Genomic DNA, 23,733 nt, shown 5'->3' on the forward strand with positions numbered 1-23,733 from the left:
TTAATTATCACATATTCATACAATTCATTCCGTTTTAATTTTGTGTAAATGACAGCGAAATTATCATCACTGTAGATCAAGTACTCATACCTAAGTCGTTACACAGTACATCCTCAACAGCTTATCATCTATTGTCCACAATATATCTCGATAACTCCGCCGGTCGCCATGATACACCGTACTTTGCCAGGTATTTGTAAAACAGTTACTATTACTTGTTACTATTATATATATATATATATATATATATATATATATATATATATATATATATATATATACACTTCAACGAACGGACGGCTTAGAAGACGTTCTGAAGAAAATTGAAGTTTCGTGGATCCCAACGCAAAGAGAAGTGCCTATTGTATTTACAGGGTGGGGGAAATTGCTCGTGGGGTAGTGGGAAAGTAGGAAAAGAGGAGAAGGGGAGGGATTGCTGAGGGAAATGGAAGGAAATGAGGAAGGAGAGGACTTGGCCTAGGCAGACAGGCGAAAGGTAAACAAACGATCCCCCGACCAGCTGAGCGACGATGAAATGTCTAATAAAAATGTAAAGATTAGAAGTATAGATAAGAGCAAAACAGTAGAAAGTGATGAGAATATTTTCCAAGGATTTAAAGAGGGTGGCGGGGACACAACCCCCCCCCCCCCCCGACTGACAAGACTAGAAGAGAAGGTCGATAAGATGATCGAGGACTTGGAGCGTAGGTTCGGTCATGTTAACAACATTATACGGAGAGTTGAAAACTTGGAAGAACTAGAGAAGGCGAACAAAAACTTAACTAAGGAAATTGAAGAATTAAAAAACAGTTAAAAGAAGTAAAAGATGAGAATAAAGTCTTAAAGGAGAATAATAAGGAGAACAAGGAGGGTTGGAAAAAAATTCAAGAAAATAGCAAAGTTGCATTCACTGACATAATCAGACAGCAAATGAATGAACAAACTGAAAACTCAGTTATTAAAGTGATGAGACAGAAGGAGAATATAGTAAGAGACTTAGCAGACAGAAAGAAATGTATAATTATATTAGGAATGGAAGAGAAACATAACCCAGATAGAACCACAAGAATCAAAGAGGAAAATGAAAAAGTAAGAAATTTAATAGAATTAGTTCAGGAAGATGAACCAGAAATAATGAAACAAATCGAAGAGAAATTCAGGCTCGGGAAATATAGTACAGACAAGACCAGACCAATTAAGATTAAATTCAGGTCACAAACTACGGCTGAGAATATCTTATCCAAAACAGGGAAACTAGCAACAAGTGAACAATATAAAAAGGTATGGATAAAAAGGGAAATGAATAAAGAGGAAAGAGAGGAAGAAAAACAGAAAAGACTTGAAGCAAAGGAAAAAAACGAGATAAGAACGGAGTCAGAAAAAGAGAGATTCTATTGGAGAGTAGTGAATATGAAACTAAAGAAAGTCGACATACAAGAGAAAAACAAAAGGGAAACAGAGAACACAATGGAAGTGGCAGAAAACTAAGAGTGTCTTACACAAATATAGATGGATTAATAACAGGATTGAATGAGCTGAATGATTATTTGAAAGAAAAAGAACCAGACATAATGGGAATTGTAGAAACAAAATTAAAAGGTCCACTACCACCCAACAGTGTAGGACATGATGCATATAATTATTGGATTAGAAACAGAGTGAAAAGGAAGGGGGTGGAGTTATGTTCCTGACTAAGAAGGATATAAACGTGAAGGGTGTCACATATGGAAAGAATACAGTAGAGATGATAATGATGGAAGTAGAAGACAGAGATAAGAAGAGCAGAAAGTTTGTGATAAATTATGTGCCCCCGAAAACAGCCTCATGGGAAGAGAGTGAACATAAAAGTATGTTAGAGGACACAAAGATAACATTAAACAAGATAATGGAAGAGGGAGGAAAAATAGTTATGATGGGCAACTTTAATTGCAAAGAAATCTGCTGGGAAGAAATGACAGTAAAGGGTGGAGACCGCTCATGGGGAAACGCTCTACTTGAGATGGTTACTGACCATACAATGACACAATGGATACAGGAGAACACTAGGTATAGAAATGAAGAAGAACCATCGAGACTAGACCTAGTAATTACATCCGAACCTAGAATAGTGGACAAAATTGAATATAAAACACCAATAAGTAAAAGTGACCACATATTGATTGAACTGGAACTTAATGAAGAAAAATATATGAAAAGAAATGAACAATATAGAAAAGGAAGAATGATGTATGAAAAAACAAACTTTGATAAAATAAGAGAATTCTTTCAAAAGGAAAACTGGGAAGAAATATACAAAGAAGAAACAACAGTAGAAGAGAAATGGAATATTTTGACAAAAAATTACAAAAAAGGAGTGGAAAAGTATGTCCCAAGACAAAAACAAGAAAAAGAATATGTAAAATGCTGGTACAACAAAAGCTGTAGGGAGTTTAAAGACAAAAGAGACAAAGCCTGGACCAGATGGAAAAAAGACAGAAGACCTGAAAAATGGAAAATATATACCTGTTATAGAAATGAATATGTACAAATGTGCAGAGAGGAAAAGAGAAAATATGAAAAAGATATCATAGAAAAGTGTAAAGATCAACCAAAACTATTCTACAGATTTGTAAACAATAAACTGAAAAACAAACAAGACTTGGAGAAATTAAGACAGGAGGGAGTTGAATACACTGAGGAAATGGAAATGGCGGAAATTATGAACAAACATTTTAAATCAGTGTTTACAAGGGAGAACATACAACCTGAAGAGAACGAATGGAAAGAGAAAGTCCCCCCTATGGAAGAAATAGAAGTAACAAAGAATGAAAAATTAACACACTTGAGTATTCTTGATGTCAGAAAATCGCATGGACCAGATGAAATAGCAAACTGGATACTGAAAGAATGCAGGAATGAACTGGCAGACAAAATACATAGCATACTAAATAGTTCCGTGAAAGAAGGAAAAGTTCCAAAGATTGGAAAAAAGCAAATATAGTACCTATATATAAAGGAGGAAATAAAGAAGAACCTACCAACTATAGACCAGTCTCTCTAACAAGTACAATAGCAAAAATTTGTGAAAGAATTATCAAAAGTAGATGGGTAAAATATTTAGAAAAAAAACAAAGTGTTAAATCCAAGGCAATTTGGATTCAGACAAGGACGATCATGCGTCACCAATTGAATATGTTTCTATTCAAGGCTAATAGATATAATACAAGAAAGAGATGGATGGGCGGACTGTGCATTTTTAGATCTAAAGAAAGCTTTTGACAAAGTACCACATAAGAAGTTGCTTAAGAAATTAGAAACTGAAGGAGGAATACAGGGCAAACTACTAAATTGGATGGAGGACTTTTTGCAAGAAAGAAAAATGAGAGTAGTGATAAGAAACCAGCACTCAAAATGGGATGAAGTAATAAGCGGTGTTCCGCAGGGAACAGTTCTGGCCCCAATAATGTTTGCTATATATATTAATGATATGGATGAAGGAATTGAAAGCTATATGAGCTTCTTTGCAGATGATGCAAAACTACTGAAAAGAGTGAAAACTGAAGAAGATTGTGAATCACTACAGAGAGATCTAAATAAAGTACAAGAATGGAGTAGGAAGTGGGAGATGGAGTTCAATACAAAAAAGTGTAGTATAATGGAATTTGGAAAAAGCAAAAACAGAATAACAGGAGCATATAAATTGGGAGAAGAAGTAATAAAAAAAGTAGAAAATGAGAAGGACCTGGGAGTCATTGTTATGAATAATATGTCACCTGAGAAACATATAAATAAGATTTTTGGAGAAACTTATAATTTAATAAGAACAATCAAAGTTGCATTTACATACCTGGATGAAGAAATGGTGAAGAAAATCCTAATCACCCTGATAAGACCAAGATTGGAATATGCAGCAACGATATGGTCACCAAGTACAAAAAAATGTATAAAAAAAACTTGAAAGAATACAAAGAGTAATTACAAAATTGGCACCAACACTCAAAACTATCATATGAAGAGAGACTAGAAAAACTTGAACTACAGACACTAGAGCAAAGAAGAGAGGAGATTTGATAGCTATTTACAGAATCATGAAAGGCATAGAAATTACTGATAGAGAGAATCTGATAAAATGGGATGACAGAAATACAAGAGGACACGGAAAGAAAATAAAAAAAGACAGCTATAGAAGAGATTTGAAAAAGAACAGCTTTCCTCACAGAGTAATAGACAGTTGGAACAAGTTAGATGAGAAAGTGGTGTGTGCAAAAACAATACATGAATTTAAAAATAGTTTAGATAAAATGAGATATGAAGACGGGACCCCACGAGCATAGCTCCCCTTCCCGTAAAATACAACTAGGTAAATACTGATCTAATAATCCTTTGGGTTGTTACCACTTTGTCGGGCTATATGACAGCGACATAGTATTAGAAAATAAACAATAATTACATTTCAAAATTTATGAAACATATAACTTGCAGTTAAAAAAATAAAATAACGTATACCTGTATAAAAAATGCTTATATCCATGGTGACCTTTGGTTTTTAACACTATTAGAATGTATGAATTCAAGCGTTGTATTTTGAAAATTACATACTAGGTGCGTGCTTTCTATAATTTATTATCTTTTCATGATAATGTAAAAAAAAATGCGCCCAACAGTTCCTATGGAAGTCGGTTTTACGTATTGTAACTTGAACTATAGGATATGTATACCTATATCTTGTTTTCACTTTAACCGACATTTCATGGATTGTATTTGGTTAATTGTTAATATTTTATGCGCTTCATTCGAAGTATTACATGTATTTCAACCAGAGCCCTTACATGTCTAAGTGATGGGGGGGAGGGGGGTGTCACTGAGAACTTTGCCCCGGGGCCCGCGAAACTACCTGTAACCAACGACACATAGGCATGTAAGGACTCTGCGTGTTCATCCTGTGGGCGGACCTGAAATTTCACTTTTGGGGGGAAGCATATGTGGCAACGAAGGAGGATTACCAAGTGCAATTGCAGGTTTGGGGGAAACAGCAACGGTCCACAAAAACCCTCCTTGATGACGACTCTCGATCGAGTCCTCTGGCTACTTAGTAGGCTACACCCCTGCCTCATCTTAACCACCCTAACAAAAAATCAAACTCCAATTGTCATCCGGCAAATATCTCTCCCAGATATTCACTCGTTCAAACAACGGTAACATATACATTGACGGCTCCCTATCTGACCATGGACCAGGTTATGCATCAGTATCCTCAACTGCAACATAATTTGGATTCCACCCTCCCATCGCCTCAGTCTTCATCACTGAATTATTCGCCGTCCTAGCCTCACTATATAATCCACGAACACCCCTCTCCCTCCACACATTCTATATAAGCTCATATTTATGAAGCCTACAAGCAATTTCCACCCTCAAGTCGTGCAACCCACTGGTCCAAAAATATAAATATTCTTGGATCATCCATATCTCCACCCACTTCAAATACGGGTGATACTAAAACTCGTAAACATTTCGTAAGCACTCGTAAACATCTCGTAGGCATCTTGTAGATATTTCGTAGGCCCATTCAGTGCACATGTTTCATGACCGTTATTGAATCTTATGATAATGAGCAGCACGGTACCATTTCATGTTGCTACACCTGGCAATTAAAACGAGTCGACAAGGCGCATCGAGAAGCGGTATCCTCCCTTTTTGACGTCTCCATCACGATGTCAATACCAGATTATTACCAAGTCCACCAATCCATAATGCTAAACATATGTCAAAGACTGGGAACAACACCACATAAAAACAACGAAGCCCTATGGCTGCCCTCACACCAACGTCACCGACGTTTGGAAACGACACAAGTACTTCACACATCCATCATTTTACGAAACGACTCTCCCACCTGTCAATAGTTCCCCTCAAAATACCACACATACTACTAGTGTTCAATTCATACAACACCCCGCAACAACCAAATGTTCTTTCATCTACCCCTCAAACAACGAATATACTACACCAATTCTGAATTAATAAAACATAGATACTTCAGCCTTTCTTCCACAACTTGAAAAAACAGGACTTCTCGCAGACCAATGCATGGAATATAAAATGCGGCAGCGGCACGAGATTATCGTCAGTGACATAACAATCAAATATTGACTTGTAGTTGTAGGAGACAAAGTCTTTGTCGGCATTGTTACACAGCCCTTGTTTGCCAATGAATGGAGCAACAGGTAGATATGCAGTAGTGACGAGGGAGGCTGGTTCGCGTGTGTTATGATTAGTGATGGGTTTAGTTCTATTGTGTCTGGTTGGTCTTGTGGCCGTTAGCTTCAAAACGATTATGTTGTTTACAATTCACACCACCACGACCGTGTGTGAATTTAGGAACTAATCTCAAACTTTGAGGTGTAAACCTTGCAGGTGTTTTTGAAGTTGCCATTAGCGAATAACCAAGAAGATATAGACTAGCACATACAAAGTTGTATAGAAATAGTGGTAAGTTACCCAACAACACAACTTTTTGTTTGTGCATGATAAATTGCACCATATTTGATTTGATATACGTTTTAAATGCATATTTGAATATACGTAGTTTGTGCCAGCAGATGCAATAGGCACACCAGATACACCAACAGACTTACAATAAGTAACATCAAGTGCCTCAGTTGTGGGAACTATGTAACGGGCACATTTCACTGTCGCAATATCCTTTTGTTCATTCGTAAATCATTCAGATTTATTAGATAATCGTAACCAGCATAATCGATTTCTACTATTTGATTTTTGAGGGCGCATTATTTTTTTTTCTCTTTCCACATTCCGTATTTTATTTCACGATTACATGTATTAGGTTCTCCCACAATATTATCATTCGCCATGTTTCTATATACCTAGTTAATGCATTGCGCGACTCTCCTTTACTCGAAGGCGAAAACGGAACTCGTCACGGGTAAATAATGTAGTAATCAACAAGTGGCTGACACCCACTGACAGCCAGGTACTATGAGTCTGACAGAAACGTACGTGTGTAAGAGGAGAAATACATACTGCACTCGTACATTCAAGGAAGATGTTTTGAGTCGTTCCTGTTAGTAGGGTAAGTAAAAGTTCATATGACGTTTTCTGGCTAGAGGATCCTCTAACCCGAATAAAATCGCATGGCGTTAAGTATAACAAAATATTGGAAAGTTCCAATTGGGAATCCCCAAGTCCAAGACGCGGGATATGGAAATTGAACGAACAATTGAAATAATAATGCTGAATATTACAGACCGTCAACATTAATTTTTAGGGTGATCTGCTCCCTCTTATCTAATGCAATATTTCGGGGTTACCATGCATTATGTCTAGGTAAAAGTAAAACTTTCTATTGCGAAACTTCCAGCTCCGGAGTCGGGAGAATCCCAGCCGAGATCCAGTGATTCGACTGGGCGTATAGGCCGTGTGACAGCTGGTGTTCTGGAACGTGAAAGTCTATGGTGTGGAGAAACGACTCCGCTATGTTAAGGCTTGCGGTATTATTTGTATTAATGATCTGGTCACCTTCAGAGTGCCAGGAGTGGGTCTACGATAATGCCCCGGGAATTGCCATGGAATACAAAGTTCACATAGACGCAGGAAAGGAGGATTGCTACTGGCAGTACGTGCATCCTGCAGCTACTATCTATATAAACATGCAGGTAAATTCACCGTATGGACACCTTTTATAATGTATGTTGTTATTGTATGTTTTTTTCGAATACTACAAATTATAATAAAAGATGTTTACAGGCTATATTTTGCATAAAATCACTAAAATAGTAACTTGTTCGAGTATTTGAGTGAAATCTCGTGTACCTATGAAGTGGCATTGAGTTTCCCTCAACAGAGTATGGTCAGATTAAAGCCAGGAAAATTATGATAAGCGAGGATGTGTTAGTCGACATGTACATAAATCTGGAAAGGAGTCATTTGCTTTCTTGCAGCTAAATACCGTAACACAGTAATACAAGAAACAAAAAATGAGGACAACCTTGAGAGCTGATAATATTGACTTGTAGTTAAATGGAGTGATCATCTTTATTTTAAAATAACCAGACAAAAAAATATTAGTTTTGTATCCAGTCTGCCATACAGAGCAATTTTCATGCAGTATGGCATCTGCAAGGTAATATTATTACTAATATCTAAATAAGGATTGTGATTTTAGGGCCCAGTTATTTTTGCATATAGGAGTTATTACCTATCATTGTTTGGTATTGTTGTCTACCCAATTGTGATTAACAGAACTTTTGCATTCCTTGAAATGTTTGGGTGGATCAGTCAAATTTTATTTATTCCATTTAGAAATGTAGCCAATACTGTTGCAGTGGTATTTTTTATTTTATTTATATAGGAGTTGTTACTTGTCATTTATTATTTTTCTTTAATGAAAAGTTTGCCAGAATTTTCTTTTCTATTATAACTATAGCTCTAGCTATGCTGAATCAGTACCACTGATGGTAAAAAGTGCTGAATTTGGTCAAAACTAATAGCTTAACAAAACTAGATAGATTGAGATGATATTGTTTCATTAACATAGCAATATCATTATAAACAATACATGTTTAATCAGTACTGTATTGTGGTATTCTGCGAATCCAAGCAAATTTAGCAAAACCTAACCTTAGATTAGAAAAATAAATCACAATGGCAGTTACTAGATCTCAATTTAATCCAACCCAAATTTTCAACAGGTTTCTCAGGTCCTGAGTGAACCATGCACAATAGCCACACTGCTGATGACTAACAAAGAATTACAATAAATTAACATGTTGAATATATTACGTATATCATACTGGCATTTCCCCTCCCTTATTGTCCATTGAATTAAGGGACATTTGTGTGTATATATATATATATATATATCACAGAAAACCTATATATTTTGATGGTGTTTTCTGTATGATTTACAAATGTGCTACTATATTTTGTTCCAGAAATTTTAGATATATAAAACATTGCTAGAGGAGTTACCACTGAAAAGAACTTTGCGTATTGTCAGAAGTCAGTGGATTTATATTTTTCTCATCATTTCAGGTCCTAAAAGGGGGTGATGGTATGGCGGGCATGGGTGTGCGCAACCCTAAAGGAGAAATTGTTCATCCCTATCAGTGGAAGCAGTCAGATGAATATGAGGAGGTTTCTCAAACTGGAGGATATTATGGAGTTTGTTTAGATAATCAGTTCTCAAAGTTTGCTGGCAAACTAGTTAATCTCTACATGACAACATTTAGGTAAGACATGTGGATTAAGATCTTAAACTAATTCATAGAAACTGGATTAAAATATAGGACTAAATATATGGTATAAAGTGAGACCAATATCCTTCTAACAACCATCATACTTCTCAAACTCATTTAAATTTCTCCTTACTGCATCACTGAAATACCAAGTTCCCACCCCATACAGTGTTGAAGGCACAATCACTCCTTAATATAGCCTCTATCAGTGTTTCCCAACCTTTTTTTCAGGCGACCCCAATATGATCCTCATGATATGACCACAACTTCACTAATTTATTTGTATATGTGTTAATATATATGACTAGTTAACTTTAAAAAGTAAGGGGCAAGTATAATAAATATGTGTAAGAAAGATGATGTAAGGTTATAAAAAACAAAGTTAACATCATCATGGTTATTGTATTGAATTCATATAATTTTGCAATGAAAAAATTTAGCATACAAGGTGTGGCAACCCCAGGGCTGGGAAACAGTAGCTTATATAAAGGAGTGATTGTGCCTTCAAAACTGTGGGGTGGAAACTTGGAATTTAAGGAGATGCAGTAGAGAAATTTAAATGTGTTTGAAAAATATGATGGTTGTTATAAGGATGGATAGATTAAGAAAAATGGAGGAGAGCAGGGATGGAAAAAGGAGCTGGCAGGTAGGGTAGATAAAAGAATATTGGGTTGGTTTGGCACATGGAAAGAATGAATGATAAAAGACTAGCAGAAAGAGTGTGAAAGGCAGAGGTGGGTGGAGCAAACTTGAGGGAAAGACAAAGGGTAAGATGGATGGATGGGGTGAAGGAGACTGAGTAAAAGGGGAATGAATGTTGAGCAGGGAAGGGAGAAGACAAGAGATAAGTTTCAATGGAGAATGGTTGTGAATGTAATATACATTAATGTGGCCCAAAGGGATTTCTCCTAGTCATATCCATTTTCACATTAAGAGGACAAGGAGTGAGGGTCACTGTTTAAATAAACCTGTTGGCCCTGCTGTGGATGTACTGTGCCTTAGTGCATTTCTTCTGACCTGGGCAGGGGACAGGGATGACCCTTCATCAATGAGGAGCTAAGATGAAAGGGAAATGGGTGATGGACGGGAGTGGGATGAATGAAGGGGAATGCCTCAGCAGCTACCTCCTTTACAAGGGGGAAGGGGCCTGTTGGTATATAAATTAAAATTGAGTCAAAGAATATTTTCAGTTTTGATATCGGTGCCCTTTAAATTCTTAAAGGTTTGTAGTAAATCCCTCTTGAGTCAAAGGATTACAAAGGATTACAAAGGCAAAGCATGCCGACAGGAGACCTTTTGATCCATATCTAGGTCGGATGCGGAAAAAAAAATCATAATAATAAATTAAAACTATATTAAAACTATAACAATGTAAATAACAATTAAAATACATAAATAAATGCATTGGTATAGTTGAATAACAAACAAACAGGTAAATAGTAAATGATAATAAATTGACATATAACTAATAATAAATGAAAATCAGACAGACAAATTATAACAAAACAAAAACAAATAATATAACATAAATTATAATAATTACAGCATCTTACTTAGGTATTTATCTAAATGATTCTTAAAGCTTCGAACTGAACTACATTGCACTACCTGTGCAGGAAGTTTATTCCATTCATTAACTACACGGTTGGCAAAGTTGTTTCTACCTACTTCCAAATTGAATCTATTTCCGGACAGTTTGAGACCATTGTTTCTTGTCTGATTCTCATTCAATGTGAAAATTTTGTCACTTTTGATGTTGTCAATTCCCTTTAAAATCTTAAAGACCTGTATCAAGTCACCTCTGAGTCTACGCTTTTTTAGGGAAAACAGATTCATGTGCTTAAGTCGATTTTCGTATGATTTATTTTTGATATTTGGAATCAGTTTTGTGGCTCGCCGTTGTACTTTTTCCAGTCTGTCAATATCTTTAATGAGATTCGGTGACCATACGGAAACAGCATATTCCAAATGTGGACGAACTAACGATTTATATAGCTTGTTAATGAGTGATGGACTTTTGAAATCAAAAGATCGCGCAATCAATCCCAGAATCTTATTTGCTTTCTCAGAGGCTGAAATACACTGCTTGGATGATTTGAGGTCGTTACTGATAATTACGCCGAGATCTTTTTCACTATCCACTTTTGTTAACGAATTTCCAAATAACTTGTAATCGTACTTGCTGTTATTTTTACCTATGTGCATTACCTTGCATTTACTTGTGTTAAATTTCATTAGCCACTTTTCAGACCATTGCTGTAATTTATCTAAATCTTCTTGAATATCTAATTGGTTTGAGTGATCATTTGCCACTCCGCACAGTTTTGTATCATCAGCAAATTTGGAAACAGTAGATTTTAGTCCATGGTCTATATCATTTATATATACTATGAATAGAAGTGGCCCAAGAACGGAACCCTGAGGAACTCCACTTGCAACACTTTTCCATCCAGAAGTTTTTCCATTTAAAACAACTCTCTGTTTTCGACCTTTCAACCAATTACTAGTTCAACCTAATAGGCTACCACTTATTCCATGCAAAGCTAATTTAGTAAGTAGTCTTTCGTGTGGGACGGTATCAAAAGCTTTTGCAAAGTCTAGATATATTAAATCTATATTGTTTCTTTTGTCATAATTCGAGACAACTGTGTTGTAGAATTCGAGTAAGTTAGTCACGCAAGAACGTTTCCGTCTGAAACCATGTTGGCTATCATTTATCAAACGGTTACTTTCTAAATGATATTCGATAGCATCTCTGATGATAGTTTCCATTATTTTTCCTACGATCGAAGTCAAACTAATAGGCCTATAGTTATTTGGTTTCTTTTTGTCACCTTTTTTGAATATGGGAGTAACGTTAGCTAGCTTCCATTCTCTTGGGACATCTCCGGATATGATGGATTTCTTGAAAATAATTTCTAATGGAACAACAATCTCATTTTTCATTTCCTTTAAGATTCTTGGATGCCAACCGTCAGGACCTGGTGTTTTATTAACTTTGAGTTTGTCTATACACCTTTTAATTGTTTCTTTTGTTATATTTACCATAGTGAGTAAGTTTACCCCAGACTTTTCACAGGTTTCAGTTTGGAATTCACTTTGAGGTGTTTCGTTTACGAATACCGAGCTAAAATAATTGTTTAAGAGATTACACATTCCTTCATTTGAATATTCAAGTTGACCGTCAGCAGATAATAGTGGACCAATGTGATTCCTAACAACCTTTTTATCTCTAATGTAACTATAGAATTCTTTGGGATTCTCTTTGGATTTCTCAGCGATGTTCATTTCGTATTGTCGTTTTCTTTTTCTTATTGTCTTTTTTAAATCTCTCTGTATTGATACATAACTTTCATAGTCATTAGATGCACCCGAGCACTTATATTTCTTATAAGCCTGTCTCTTTTTAGCAATACTTTTTTCAGTTTCTTTGTCGAGCCACTTTGGGCGAGCCTGATTTGGGGGACGTCTGTCCTTAAAAGGAATGTAAGTTTGAATCATCTTAGTGAGCGTATTTTGAAATATTTCCCACATCTGATCTACAGGTCTTTCGTTTAATTTTTCCTCCCAATCTGTAAGCTGAAGCTCCTGACGTAGTTCTATGAACTGAGCTTTACTGAAATCGGGTATTTTAGAAGCACAAGTATCTATTCTAAAATTGTTTAGGAGTTTGAATCTGACTAAGTTGTGATCGCTATTTGCAACAGATTCACCGACTTCTACATCAGTTGCCATGCTTTCGCGGCTAGTGATCAATAAATCGAGTAAGTTTCCATATCTTGTGGGCTCTTTTACATGCTGAATTAAGTAATTGTCACCAAGAAAATCAATCGAGCGACTACCTATATGGCCATGTTCAAGGGTCATCCAATCAATGTCAGTAAAATTGAAATCACCCATTATCAATAAATCCCGGTTGCAGAAACTAGACAGTTCTTGAAATAACAGTTTGTCGTCTGCTAATGATAATGTCTTTGGCCTATATATTACACCTATATTCATTTTTTGTCCATTTGTTTGGGTTAACTCAACCCACAAACTGTCATATGCATCCTGTTTCACTTTCTCTAAAACACAAGCATGAACATTGTTTTTAACGTACAATAGAACACCCCCACCTTTCTTGTGGTTTCTATCCTGATGAAAGTGTTTAAATCCCGCAATATTAAATTCAGCTTCGAACTCTGTACCATTTAACCATGTCTCAGTTATTCCTATCATATCAAGATTTTCGCTTTTGACATACGCCTGTATTTCTTGAAATTTGTTCCTAATACTACGAGCATTAAAGTACATAGTTTTAAGAAACTCGTGATTACTTCTTTTTGACACATTTTGAGTTTCAATATCATGTCTTATATTATCATTTTGTTTTTTATTTATGCCTTGCTCTATATTATTATTATTTGGTCCTTCATTGACATTCAATGCCTCATTAACATTTCTCCTATCAAAATTAACATTTCCCCCATCACGGACATCTGGTCGATTACGGTCATCCGATCTATTTTGTACATTTTGTCCCCCTACGTCACCGTGATTCACGCCGGCCTCCCGTCGTTCAGTGACATTATGTCACTTTTTAGGCTATTTTATATGTATACACAGTATGTATATATATCAGATTTCTTATAATTTGTTATAAAGTATGAGCACTGTCTTGCTTTCCATTCTGCCAGTGATATTAATGAGATTTGGGGACCAGGCAGCAACAGGATTGAGGTGTGGGCAGACCAGTAATTTATATTGGTTGATGATAGCTGAACTTTTGAAAAAAAATGAAAAAAAAAAATGTGTAGCCAACCCCAGTAACCTATTTGTGTTATTTGAGATGGAAATACTATGCTTGATACTTCAGGGTTCTGGGATAGTTTTCTAGAACAGATTGTGGTCAAGAACTGAGGGTCTACTGTAAATTGTCATGACTAGTATTATTTTCCCATTTTCGCATAACTACATTTACGTGGGCTATATTTTATTAGCCACTTTTGAGTCTGTTGCCCAAGTTTGTCTAAATTTCCTTGAATATTCACTTGATTCAAGTGATAATTTAAGATTAAGTGTGGGCTACATGGAGATGTACATATTAATGATAAATGCAATTGACCCTGAGCCAAAAAAAAATAACATTTTGATTTAGCGGAAGAAAAGTTGAAGATGAGGTGTTCAGTTTCTCTTCCACTAGATAGAAATGGAGGGAGGGTTATTGTATAAGCAAAACGGCCCTGCTGTAGATGTACTGTGTCTTGCTGCATTGCTTCTGATCCAGGCAGTGGGTAGGAGACAGGGATGAGGAGCTAAGATGAGAAGGAAATGTAGGGTGGTGGATGGGAGTGGAAGTGGGTGCATGCCTTAGCAGGTTACCTCCATTACAGGAGGTATATAGATTTGAAGAAAATGTTGTATTACACGAGAGGTTACAATATTTTTTTCTCATTTATTACAGATATGATTTATGGGAAAAGTACACCCAAGAGCTTGAGCAGATGGATATTAGTGTAAACAATTTTACAGTAAGTTGAAGACACTATTTACAAGTCAGCATTGTTTTGTTTTTTCCACATGATTATACAGATCCTTGATAATGAGACTTTCATCACTTTTCCAGAGTTCCATTAGTGGTGTAGACAAGCACATCCACAGCATGCTGCAGTACCAAAGTCAAGCAAGGGCCAAAGAAGCAAGGGATTTCCAGCTGCTACTTTCCAATAATAGCTATGTATTGTACTGGTCTCTGGCACATTGCATCACAGTCATTGCTTCCACCAGTTTTCAAGTTTACTACTTGCGTAAAATGTTTAACACTAATCCCACCACAAAATCAGGTGGAAAGGCATAAATCAATCTTTTAGAATCTCATTGTTAAAAATGCCCTCCAAATTCTTTGACTACAGGATAGCTTTTCCCAAGCAGAAAAAATTGTCTGACAGGAGCCAGAATTGATATACAGTCGAACCTCGAAAGCCCGGACTAATTGGGGGGAAGGGCGGTCCGGTCATGCCAAAAGTCCGGTCATCGAAAATGTCGCCCTAACACCCGTAGATTTTCGTAGCGGTATACGTATAGGTAATGTTGGTTCTAGTTTTTTTTATTCTTGAATGTATATAAGGCCCCCATGCCCTAACATATTCAGTAAGATATAAAAATTATTTTTTTTTTATATTATTATTGCTAAAAGAAAGCTGAAACTTTAGCGTAGAATTTTTTCTACACCGTAAAAACGTATCTTTTGGGGTATAATATTTTATAAGTAACGCAATTACCAATAAAAGTCATATTTTGATGTACCATTTATTATTTGATAACTAGGTCTATGATTTTTAAACAAAAGTTTTGAGTTTTTGAATGTTTTTAACAGCCCGCTGATATGTAGAAAAAATTTCCTTATGTCCTTGTGCAGTTGCCACATGCCGCTATTTTACTACGTTTTGGTACAAAATTCTACGAAACGGCAGCCCTGGTGGCGGCTTGACTGGGCCGGGCTTGAGTACACGTGTGCGGCCGTCGCTGCCACCTACCGGACAAATAGGGAACTTTGCTTGAAAAGTCCGCCCTTTGTTCATTTCGACCGGTCATACGAGGGTCCGGGCTTTCGAGGTTCAACTGTATTTAAAAATGCAGCATAATAAAGAATCCAGATAGGAAGCAGAAGTAAATGAAGTAAACTTGAGAAGAAAACTGAGAATGAGATGGATGGATAGGGTGAAGAGGGCACTGGATGCAAGAGGAATGTCTGTTGAGCAAAGAAGAGAGTTCAAAAGGTAGGATGAGGAATTTATGTGGTCTGAAGGATGTTCATTTTTGTTCTGTAAATTCTTTGAGTGAAGGTTGCCAGATATGAAGCAACCATTAAACTATTTGTGGCTGTCAGGCCCTTAATTGCCTTTGACCTGAACAGTGGGGTGGGAAACAGAGATGACCCTTCATCCATTAGATGTTAAGGTGGGAAGGACAATGAATAGGTTTTTGGATGGCTGTAGGGTGGGTATGTTTTAACCCCATGTAAGGGCCTTATGAGATATGCATGAACAGGTTTTCACACCACTAAACAACAATGCCTGGCAGCAGCCAGCATAAATGTGTAAGCTATAATGCATAATAAAATGGTTAATCATAGATGGTCAGAACTGCAGGTGGAGGGTAATTGAAAGTGACAGTTAACATAATTTCAATGTTTACAGATTAATTTTTCACCAAGTATGGGAAAAAGATATTCACATTCAGGCTTCCATTATCAGAATAAATTTTGTAAGGTAATTATGCAGTGTGTGTGTGTGCTTTGACACCACCCCAGCTATGAGGAAAAAGTTCTTTGGGGCATATGTGTGTGTGTCTCAAGTAAAAAAAAAAAAAAAGACTGCATGTCTAAAATGTCTAAAAGATGTAAAAGTATACAGTTTTCCATATAAGTACTTAACTTCCTGGAATAGCCTTGGGGATGGTATAGCAAAAACTAGTACTATACATGAATTTCATATCCTAATAATTATAGGAAAAGTCATGACCCCACTAGCATAGTTCCCTGTATACTACATACATCAAAGGCTTTTTTCCCCTTACAAGGAAGGTGGCCAAAAAACAAAGGCATAAAATCCACTCACCCATTCCATCCCCATATACTCCACTTCCATCCACCCCCCTCCCTCCCTCTTATCTTGGCTCCTCCTGGATGATGGGTCATCCCTGCATCTCATCTTACTTGATCTCCTCTTCTTAACAACTGCTGCCTTCACTTTATCTTTCCTTATTTCTCCTCCATTTTCCTCACTCATCATGATCATTTTCTTAGTGCTTTCCACAGCAACTACCTTTCCCTCCCTATCCTCCTTCACATTTAGCAACTCCCTAAAATACTCTGCCCATCTTCCTCTTACTGCTGTCTCTTCCATTACCATCTCTCCATCTCCAACTTTTACCTTTTCTTCTCTACTTGATTCCCCTCCTTTTCCTCTCTTAGTTTCTTTCCAAGACATCTTTTTATTACTTTCAAAATTTTACGTCATACTCTTACCCCATTTCACATCTGCTCTCTTCTTTGCCTCCTTTAACTTATGCTTTACTTCTCTTCTCTTTTCTTTGTACCCCTCATATGCTTCTCTTGTCCTATTTTGTAACCAATCTGTGAGTGCTCACTTCTCTTCTACAACCTTCTTTACTTTCTCATCCCACCACTCACTACCCTTTCTTCTATTTCCTCCCATCCTCCTTGTTCCACACACAATCTTTGCACAACTTGTGACTCCCTACTTGAACTATCCCCATTCCTCCTCCACTCCTATTTCTACTCTATCCTTCACTCCCTCCCTCTCCTCTCTCAGGTTCTTGTACTCCTTTTCTTTCTCATTTAAGTACAGTAGTTCACTTTAAGCACCTCCATACCTTCTGTCCTTTTCCTCTTTCTCCATATATCCTCCACTCTCCACATACCTTCCACCCAAAAATGATCTGATAATCCCTCACTCTCTCCCCATAGAACATGTACATCTTTAACTCTTCCTACTATACTCATGGTTACCACTATATAGTCCATTAATGCTCTATCTACTACCCTTCCATCCACCACCCTCTCCCATGTGTACTTTACATTCATCTTTCTTCTCACAAACATACTGCCTATCTCTTCCATTTTACTCTCATCTGTACCACATCCACACACATTAAAAGACCCAAACCTTAGGATAGTAGCTGGAAAACTCCCAGACCCTCTTATGCCTTTACTTCTTTTAGGAATGCCCCTTTGGGGCAACAGGGAGAAGGATGCCTAATCCTATCCTCGTCCCATTTTTGTCACCTTATACAACTCAAGTGGAAAGACTTGGTAGCAGTACTCCTTTCCACCACCATAGGGTTTGACAAAATGAGAAAATGAATATTCAGAGAAATGGTACAGGACAGTAAGAAGAGTGAGGGGATAGAATAACAGAGGGACAGTTGCAATATGATAAAGTATCATAATTTCTCTATGAATAGGGATTTCCTCAACTACAGACAAAATGTTGTGTGGCTCTGGTCTACAGGGGTACCCCATATAGACCCTAAAGTATCAGCTACATGTTACTTCACCTTTTAACCCCACAATAACATGCAACCAATACCCCAGATGGGACTGTATACTACAATTAGGTAAATACATTAGCACGTAATTCTGTCATGTAATGTGCTGCATATAATCACATGGTTCAGGTATGCAACAAAAACAAATGGGTCAATCATGTTGCTGTGGAGTCTGTTTGGTTTAAACAATCAGTGATATGAGATCATATTTTTATATGCTGTAAATATAGGTCCACAAAGGAAGAATAAATATTTTTCTTACATTTTGTCACTTAAATAGGCCTGCCTTGGAATAGAATGTAAGTTCATTTTAGGGACATTGATTTTTCTTTTTCTTTTCCCTCTACCACTTCTCTTTTTCTGTTTTCCGAAGTTTTGGTATTTGAGGGCAGATGTAAAGTGGTTTATAATTGTTGCAATATAGTTTTAAAATTGTATGGATATGTGTAATTTAATATGTAATAAAAACCTTTTAATGAATAGAATTAGTTTACCTTGTATCTGGAGGCACCTGTAACAGTGCCACTATTCTGCAAAAAGATTTAAACAGAACCACCTACTTTCTTCACCCTTACTTGGGTTACAGCCCTTGTGTATCTGAAACAAGCCTGAGACTAAAGACAGGTACTTGTATGCAGTGATTCTGCAAGATGAGAGTAAAGCTGCCCATTTTTAAAACACATCAACTCCGTCACCTCCATCAGGAGGTGCAGCCCTAAGCACTCTGTCTTCAGACTAGGCCCAGAATCTAACTACAGTATTAACTTCAACTGAATTTCTTACACTTTTTCACACACGGGGAACTGACAACTGGTGACTGCTCTTCTCTTCCTATCACTATCAGCTGGTGACAGAAACAGTCCCGCAGGGATACAACGCAGACAACAGTTCAGAATTTCTCTCCAGAGAGATCTGTGGAAGGTTCCAAGAACTATCATCAGCCTCTGTTGGGCTGCAAGTTTTCCACTAAGCAAAAATTGAGGCAACAATTGATTGATTGGACCAAGCCCAGGAACTTGACTAACACACTTTGTATCTGGCACAACAAGAGGGCTCCTATGTAGAGGATAATATCTATAAATACCAAAGGGCTCTTCCACTTATAAGGGAGATACCCGAGTCAAAGGCATGCACCCACGCCCACCTATTTCACTCCCACGAATTCCATTTCCATTCCTGATGCAAAGGATACTGAGACTACAAATTAATTCATGTGTTTGAGACCACTGATAGTAGCCTTGAAAAATTTAATATAATGAGAAAGACACAGAGACATTTAGGAAATTTTTATTTAACACTAATCTTGCAAGTTTTTTAAAGAATAGAAAGGGATTTATAGCAAATTATAATAACAGGGCTGTGGAGTCTATACTTGAAACATTCGACACAGACTCCTTTATTTTCTGAGCTACTGATTCCAATTCCAACTCGTATACATGTAGAATTATTCAAATTAACCCATCCTATATATATACCAGGCAGACAGTGTACAACTGCACACAACATCAAATTCTATGTAAGCCTTCTAAACCTAGTGCCCCCACACCAGACCCAACCTGAATGAGTAGATTCTGTATTCAAACTTGCCCCTAACCATACCCTCATCCTCCCTGAAATAATATCCAAGCACAATGAAAAAAATCTCCCAAATGACATGACCAATAAATTGTATACCAGTTCCCAAGGAAGTATGAACCAAAGCAAATCCCATAGCACATCAGACCAAACAGTAATGCACGACATCATACAAGGGAGCTGAGGACTTCTCAAACAGGAAACAAATATGTATCCTTTTCCAGTGATATAAACTTGACTGTATGTACAAGAAACAGCTAGGTACCATCTAAAAGGCTATATCACATACCTATCTCCACTCTCCCTGCCCAAGCCAAATGAGGAGGTACAGCAACCCTTATCTGCCTGGGTACCTCATCACGACCACTTTACACTTGATACCCCTCTTTAAGCCATTGCAGCCAACACATTTCTAAATCACCTGATGACCATCTCTTTATACCCAGTCCCATCAGAAAACATTACTGTAGAAACACTATAAGACTTTCTTAGTCTGCTTACCCATTAGTGGAGAGAATAAAGAGAAGTGGCCAAAAAGCAAAGTTTAGAGCAATGAAATGGGTGGACATACTTGATCAAGAACACTTGTTAGTGTGGGAACAAATGACCTCAATGAGAGGTTGATCACATAGGGGAAGAGAGGTGTCCCTAGAGTACAGGTTGTACAAGCTCATGTAGAGGAGAGAGGAGGTAAGGCTATGGGTTGCCATGCAACCAACTATTTGCCTCCGACTTCCCACGCAGCACACGTGTCTTCACGTCGATTAGAAGCACGGGTATGGAGGGGAGGAGGGCATAGGGTCATGACCTGCCGTGTATATAAAAGATGGACCAACTCCGAAGATTCAGATCGCCTCGGAGTCTCATACGTGAGACTGGCTTGCTGCTTCTTGTTTTCTCACCTCCCCCACCCCTTGCTCCCTCGCAAGCAGATCACACGGGGACATGACTTGAAATACAGTCGTCACCTCCCTCGCCGTCTCGTTCCTCCCCCACCACTTGCGCCCAACACTCATATAAAAACAACTCTCCACCAGAGTTTGCCTTCAACCAGCCAACATTGGCTGCCCAACATGGGGCAGATTACCAGCCTAACTCATACATTGTACTGGATTCTTTAATTGCCTTTGCAAAATAAGCAAATAAATAAAGTAAAAAAAAAAAAAAAAAACGTGTAGTATTTCTTTCCTCAGCTGGGGTACTTGACCATAATCTCATCTATTGGTTTTTCAGGCTAAGGCAATTTTATGATAATGTGCGGCTAGTCTTGTTGCACTTATACCACAATATTTAGTCAGTAAGCAAGAAGACTACATGTTATTACGAAATAATCCAATCAAGAAGGAACAGCCAACCCAGCAATTGCGTATCGTCTATACTATAGTATAGGTTTATTTGTTAGTGTGAAGCCCTCCCGTCTACCTATGTCGGCATGACGGCAGTGAAGTTAAATAGAAGCCTTGGCTATCTTTCGTCAGGAACCCCCAAAAGACGTTTAATATAGACACACCAAACAATTCTAAAAAAATTGTAATAAATGCAAATATCATAGCAACATGGCCAGATACTCGACGTCTCCCCCCCCCTAGAAGCTTTATATATAAAATACTTGGAACCAAATTAAACATTCAAGCTTCTGATTTACAAAATCTACTTCGCTTTGAAAAGTTCAATTCATGGGTCCAGCCAAATCAGCAATGAGAACGAGCGAGGTAAACGGTGTCAGTGACGTCTCGTCTTAGATACCAGCTAAATAGCATGTAGCGTATCCGTTGTACAATTTTGTCTGCTATATGAACTAAAACAACGCAGGGAGCCCGAGTGACCTGTGACTGTGAGTTTATAGTTAACTAGAATATATACTGTTTTTCTTTCAAAAACAAATAGAAATCTAAGTGTTAGTATTACCTTTTTAGGATAAACAATAAATTCTGTGTAAATATTTGTTCATTTTTAGATAACATAACATTTGTACAAAAAATATTCATACACGAGATTACTGACACCAGTTATAGCAATTACCCATTTGGTTTTAATGTTTTATATTGGGTGTATAATAAGTAACAAGAGAACACACATGTAAACTGCAAAGTGTGAACCAAGCGGTCATACAGTCATACTGCCAACTCATGCTCACTTCTACCACGGAGACATCACATTCCTACATGCCTCTCTGTTTAGCCCATTAATGTGCTATTTGATTTTTACTCTATATAGGAAATGAAGCTGTATAATATATTGAATACGATTTCTAATAACGATTTGAGTATGTTCAATGACACGTGGCAGTTTTTTCCCCAATGTGAAGGTGTGACAGGTGTCAGGTGAAACTGGTGCATCGGACGGGGTGGGTTATCGTTGTTATAATCCTAAAATGTGATGTTCATTGTACTACACAGCTTCCTTTACTGTATGCAGAATATAAATGAAGCGATTCCAAAAAGCACATAAATAAAAAAAATATATAAGAGGCATGTGGAAGGTTGATTTGCCAGCATGATGATAGTAATTCACTCTGAACGGACTCCGTGGAGCGCAAAGACATAGACCAGTGGTTCTTAACCCCTGGGTCGCGACCCAAATTTGGGTCACCAAGTCATTTTATTGGGTCGCTAAGGGTTTGGAGGGAGTGAACATGAGGGGACGTCCTAGGATGAGGTGGATGGATGGGGTGAAGGGGGCTTTGGGGAAGAGGGGAATGTCTGTTGAGGAAGGAAGGGAGAGGACGGAAGACAGAGGTGAGTGGAGAATGGTTGTATATGGATGATGTTGTGACTGCATGAGGAGGGCCGGGGTAGTATGTGTGGGGGCCGGGGTAGTATGTGTGAGTAAATTTTGACGCAGCCCGAAGGGATTTCTCCCCGTCCTCGCCTTATATGCAGAGGGGGACGGAGAGGGGGGGTCGCCGATTAAATGAAGCGGCCTTGCTGTGGATGTACTGTGTCTTGCGACACTGCTTCTGACCCAGGGCGGTGGGCAGGGTGCAGGGATGACCCGTCATCCAGGAGGTGCTCAGATGAGAGGGAGGGTGGGAGGGGTGTGGAGTGTATTTAGGGATGAAATGGGTGGGAGTGTTTTTATGCCTTTCCCTTTTAGGCTACCTCCCTTGTAAGGGGGAAAAAGCCTTGGTATATGTATGTATGTATGCTAAGGGTTTGCAGAAAATAATTATTTTCCCACTACAAATATATTATAATTATATACTGTAATAATTGAAATACATGATGCCTAGTTTTAGGATTCTAAGCAGACCATGATTAAATAAAAACTCGAAAGCAGAAAATTTATTTGTAGGCTTGGGTCGCGATGCTTGATTTGTGCAAAATTTTGGGTCGCGATGCTTGATTTGTGCAAAATTTTGGGTCGCTGCCAAAAAAGGTTAAGAACCACTGCTACAGACTAATGTAAGACGTCTACATCTGTCATTATCCCCTAAACATAACTGTATGTGGATTAGCAGATGTGTATGTTTATGAAAAAAATACTCCAGCAGGTCTTCAAGGTGGACCATTACTTCAAAATTATATAAAAGAAATATGTATAAAGAATGGCTAAAATAGTATGTAGTCACATTCATTGTTATATAATACATGCCAGTTGCCAATTGTATGAACATATATATAATTTTGATTTAAGCTCAAGAAATGGCAATGGATTGAGCAATGTTACGCTTTCTCTATAATAAATTAAAGACTGATGAAGCGAATCCAAGTGGAATATTATTCGAAAGGTGTATTTAGGGCTTCTAAACAGCTACAAATATGTATAGCTTCTTAATTAAAGCATTTTGTAGAAAAGGAGTGTTTTTTCTATATCGTACTTTGCTTACCAACCACGGAGTCAGACGACCGATGTGTTATTGTTCTAG

The 23,733-nt window shown here is 37.5% G+C and overlaps 1 protein-coding gene across 3 annotated transcripts; it reads left to right on the top strand.

Moving 5' to 3' along the window:
* Positions 1-38: 38 nt before the first annotated feature.
* On the top strand, positions 39-16,543 carry loj (p24 family member logjam). 3 transcript variants are annotated; one of them, XM_076193038.1, is made up of 5 exons: positions 39-190; positions 7,525-7,655; positions 9,034-9,230; positions 14,683-14,749; positions 14,845-16,543. In XM_076193038.1, the coding sequence occupies exons 1-5, from the start codon at positions 169-171 to the stop codon at positions 15,073-15,075; spliced, it is 648 nt and encodes a 215-aa protein (XP_076049153.1). In that variant the 5' UTR covers positions 39-168; the 3' UTR covers positions 15,076-16,543. The 3 variants fall into 3 exon arrangements, with proteins under 3 accessions (XP_076049153.1, XP_076049152.1, XP_076049154.1); XM_076193037.1 differs by lacking the exon at positions 39-190 and adding an exon at positions 6,944-7,072 and having other exon boundaries at positions 7,361-7,655; XM_076193039.1 differs by lacking the exon at positions 39-190 and adding an exon at positions 7,054-7,072.
* The last annotated feature ends 7,190 nt before the right edge of the window (positions 16,544-23,733 follow it).

The sequence above is a fragment of the Oratosquilla oratoria genome, chromosome 11 (assembly GCF_046742065.1).
Source record: "Oratosquilla oratoria isolate Oo_2021 chromosome 11, ASM4674206v1, whole genome shotgun sequence".
Classification (NCBI taxonomy): Eukaryota; Metazoa; Arthropoda; class Malacostraca; order Stomatopoda; family Squillidae; genus Oratosquilla; species Oratosquilla oratoria.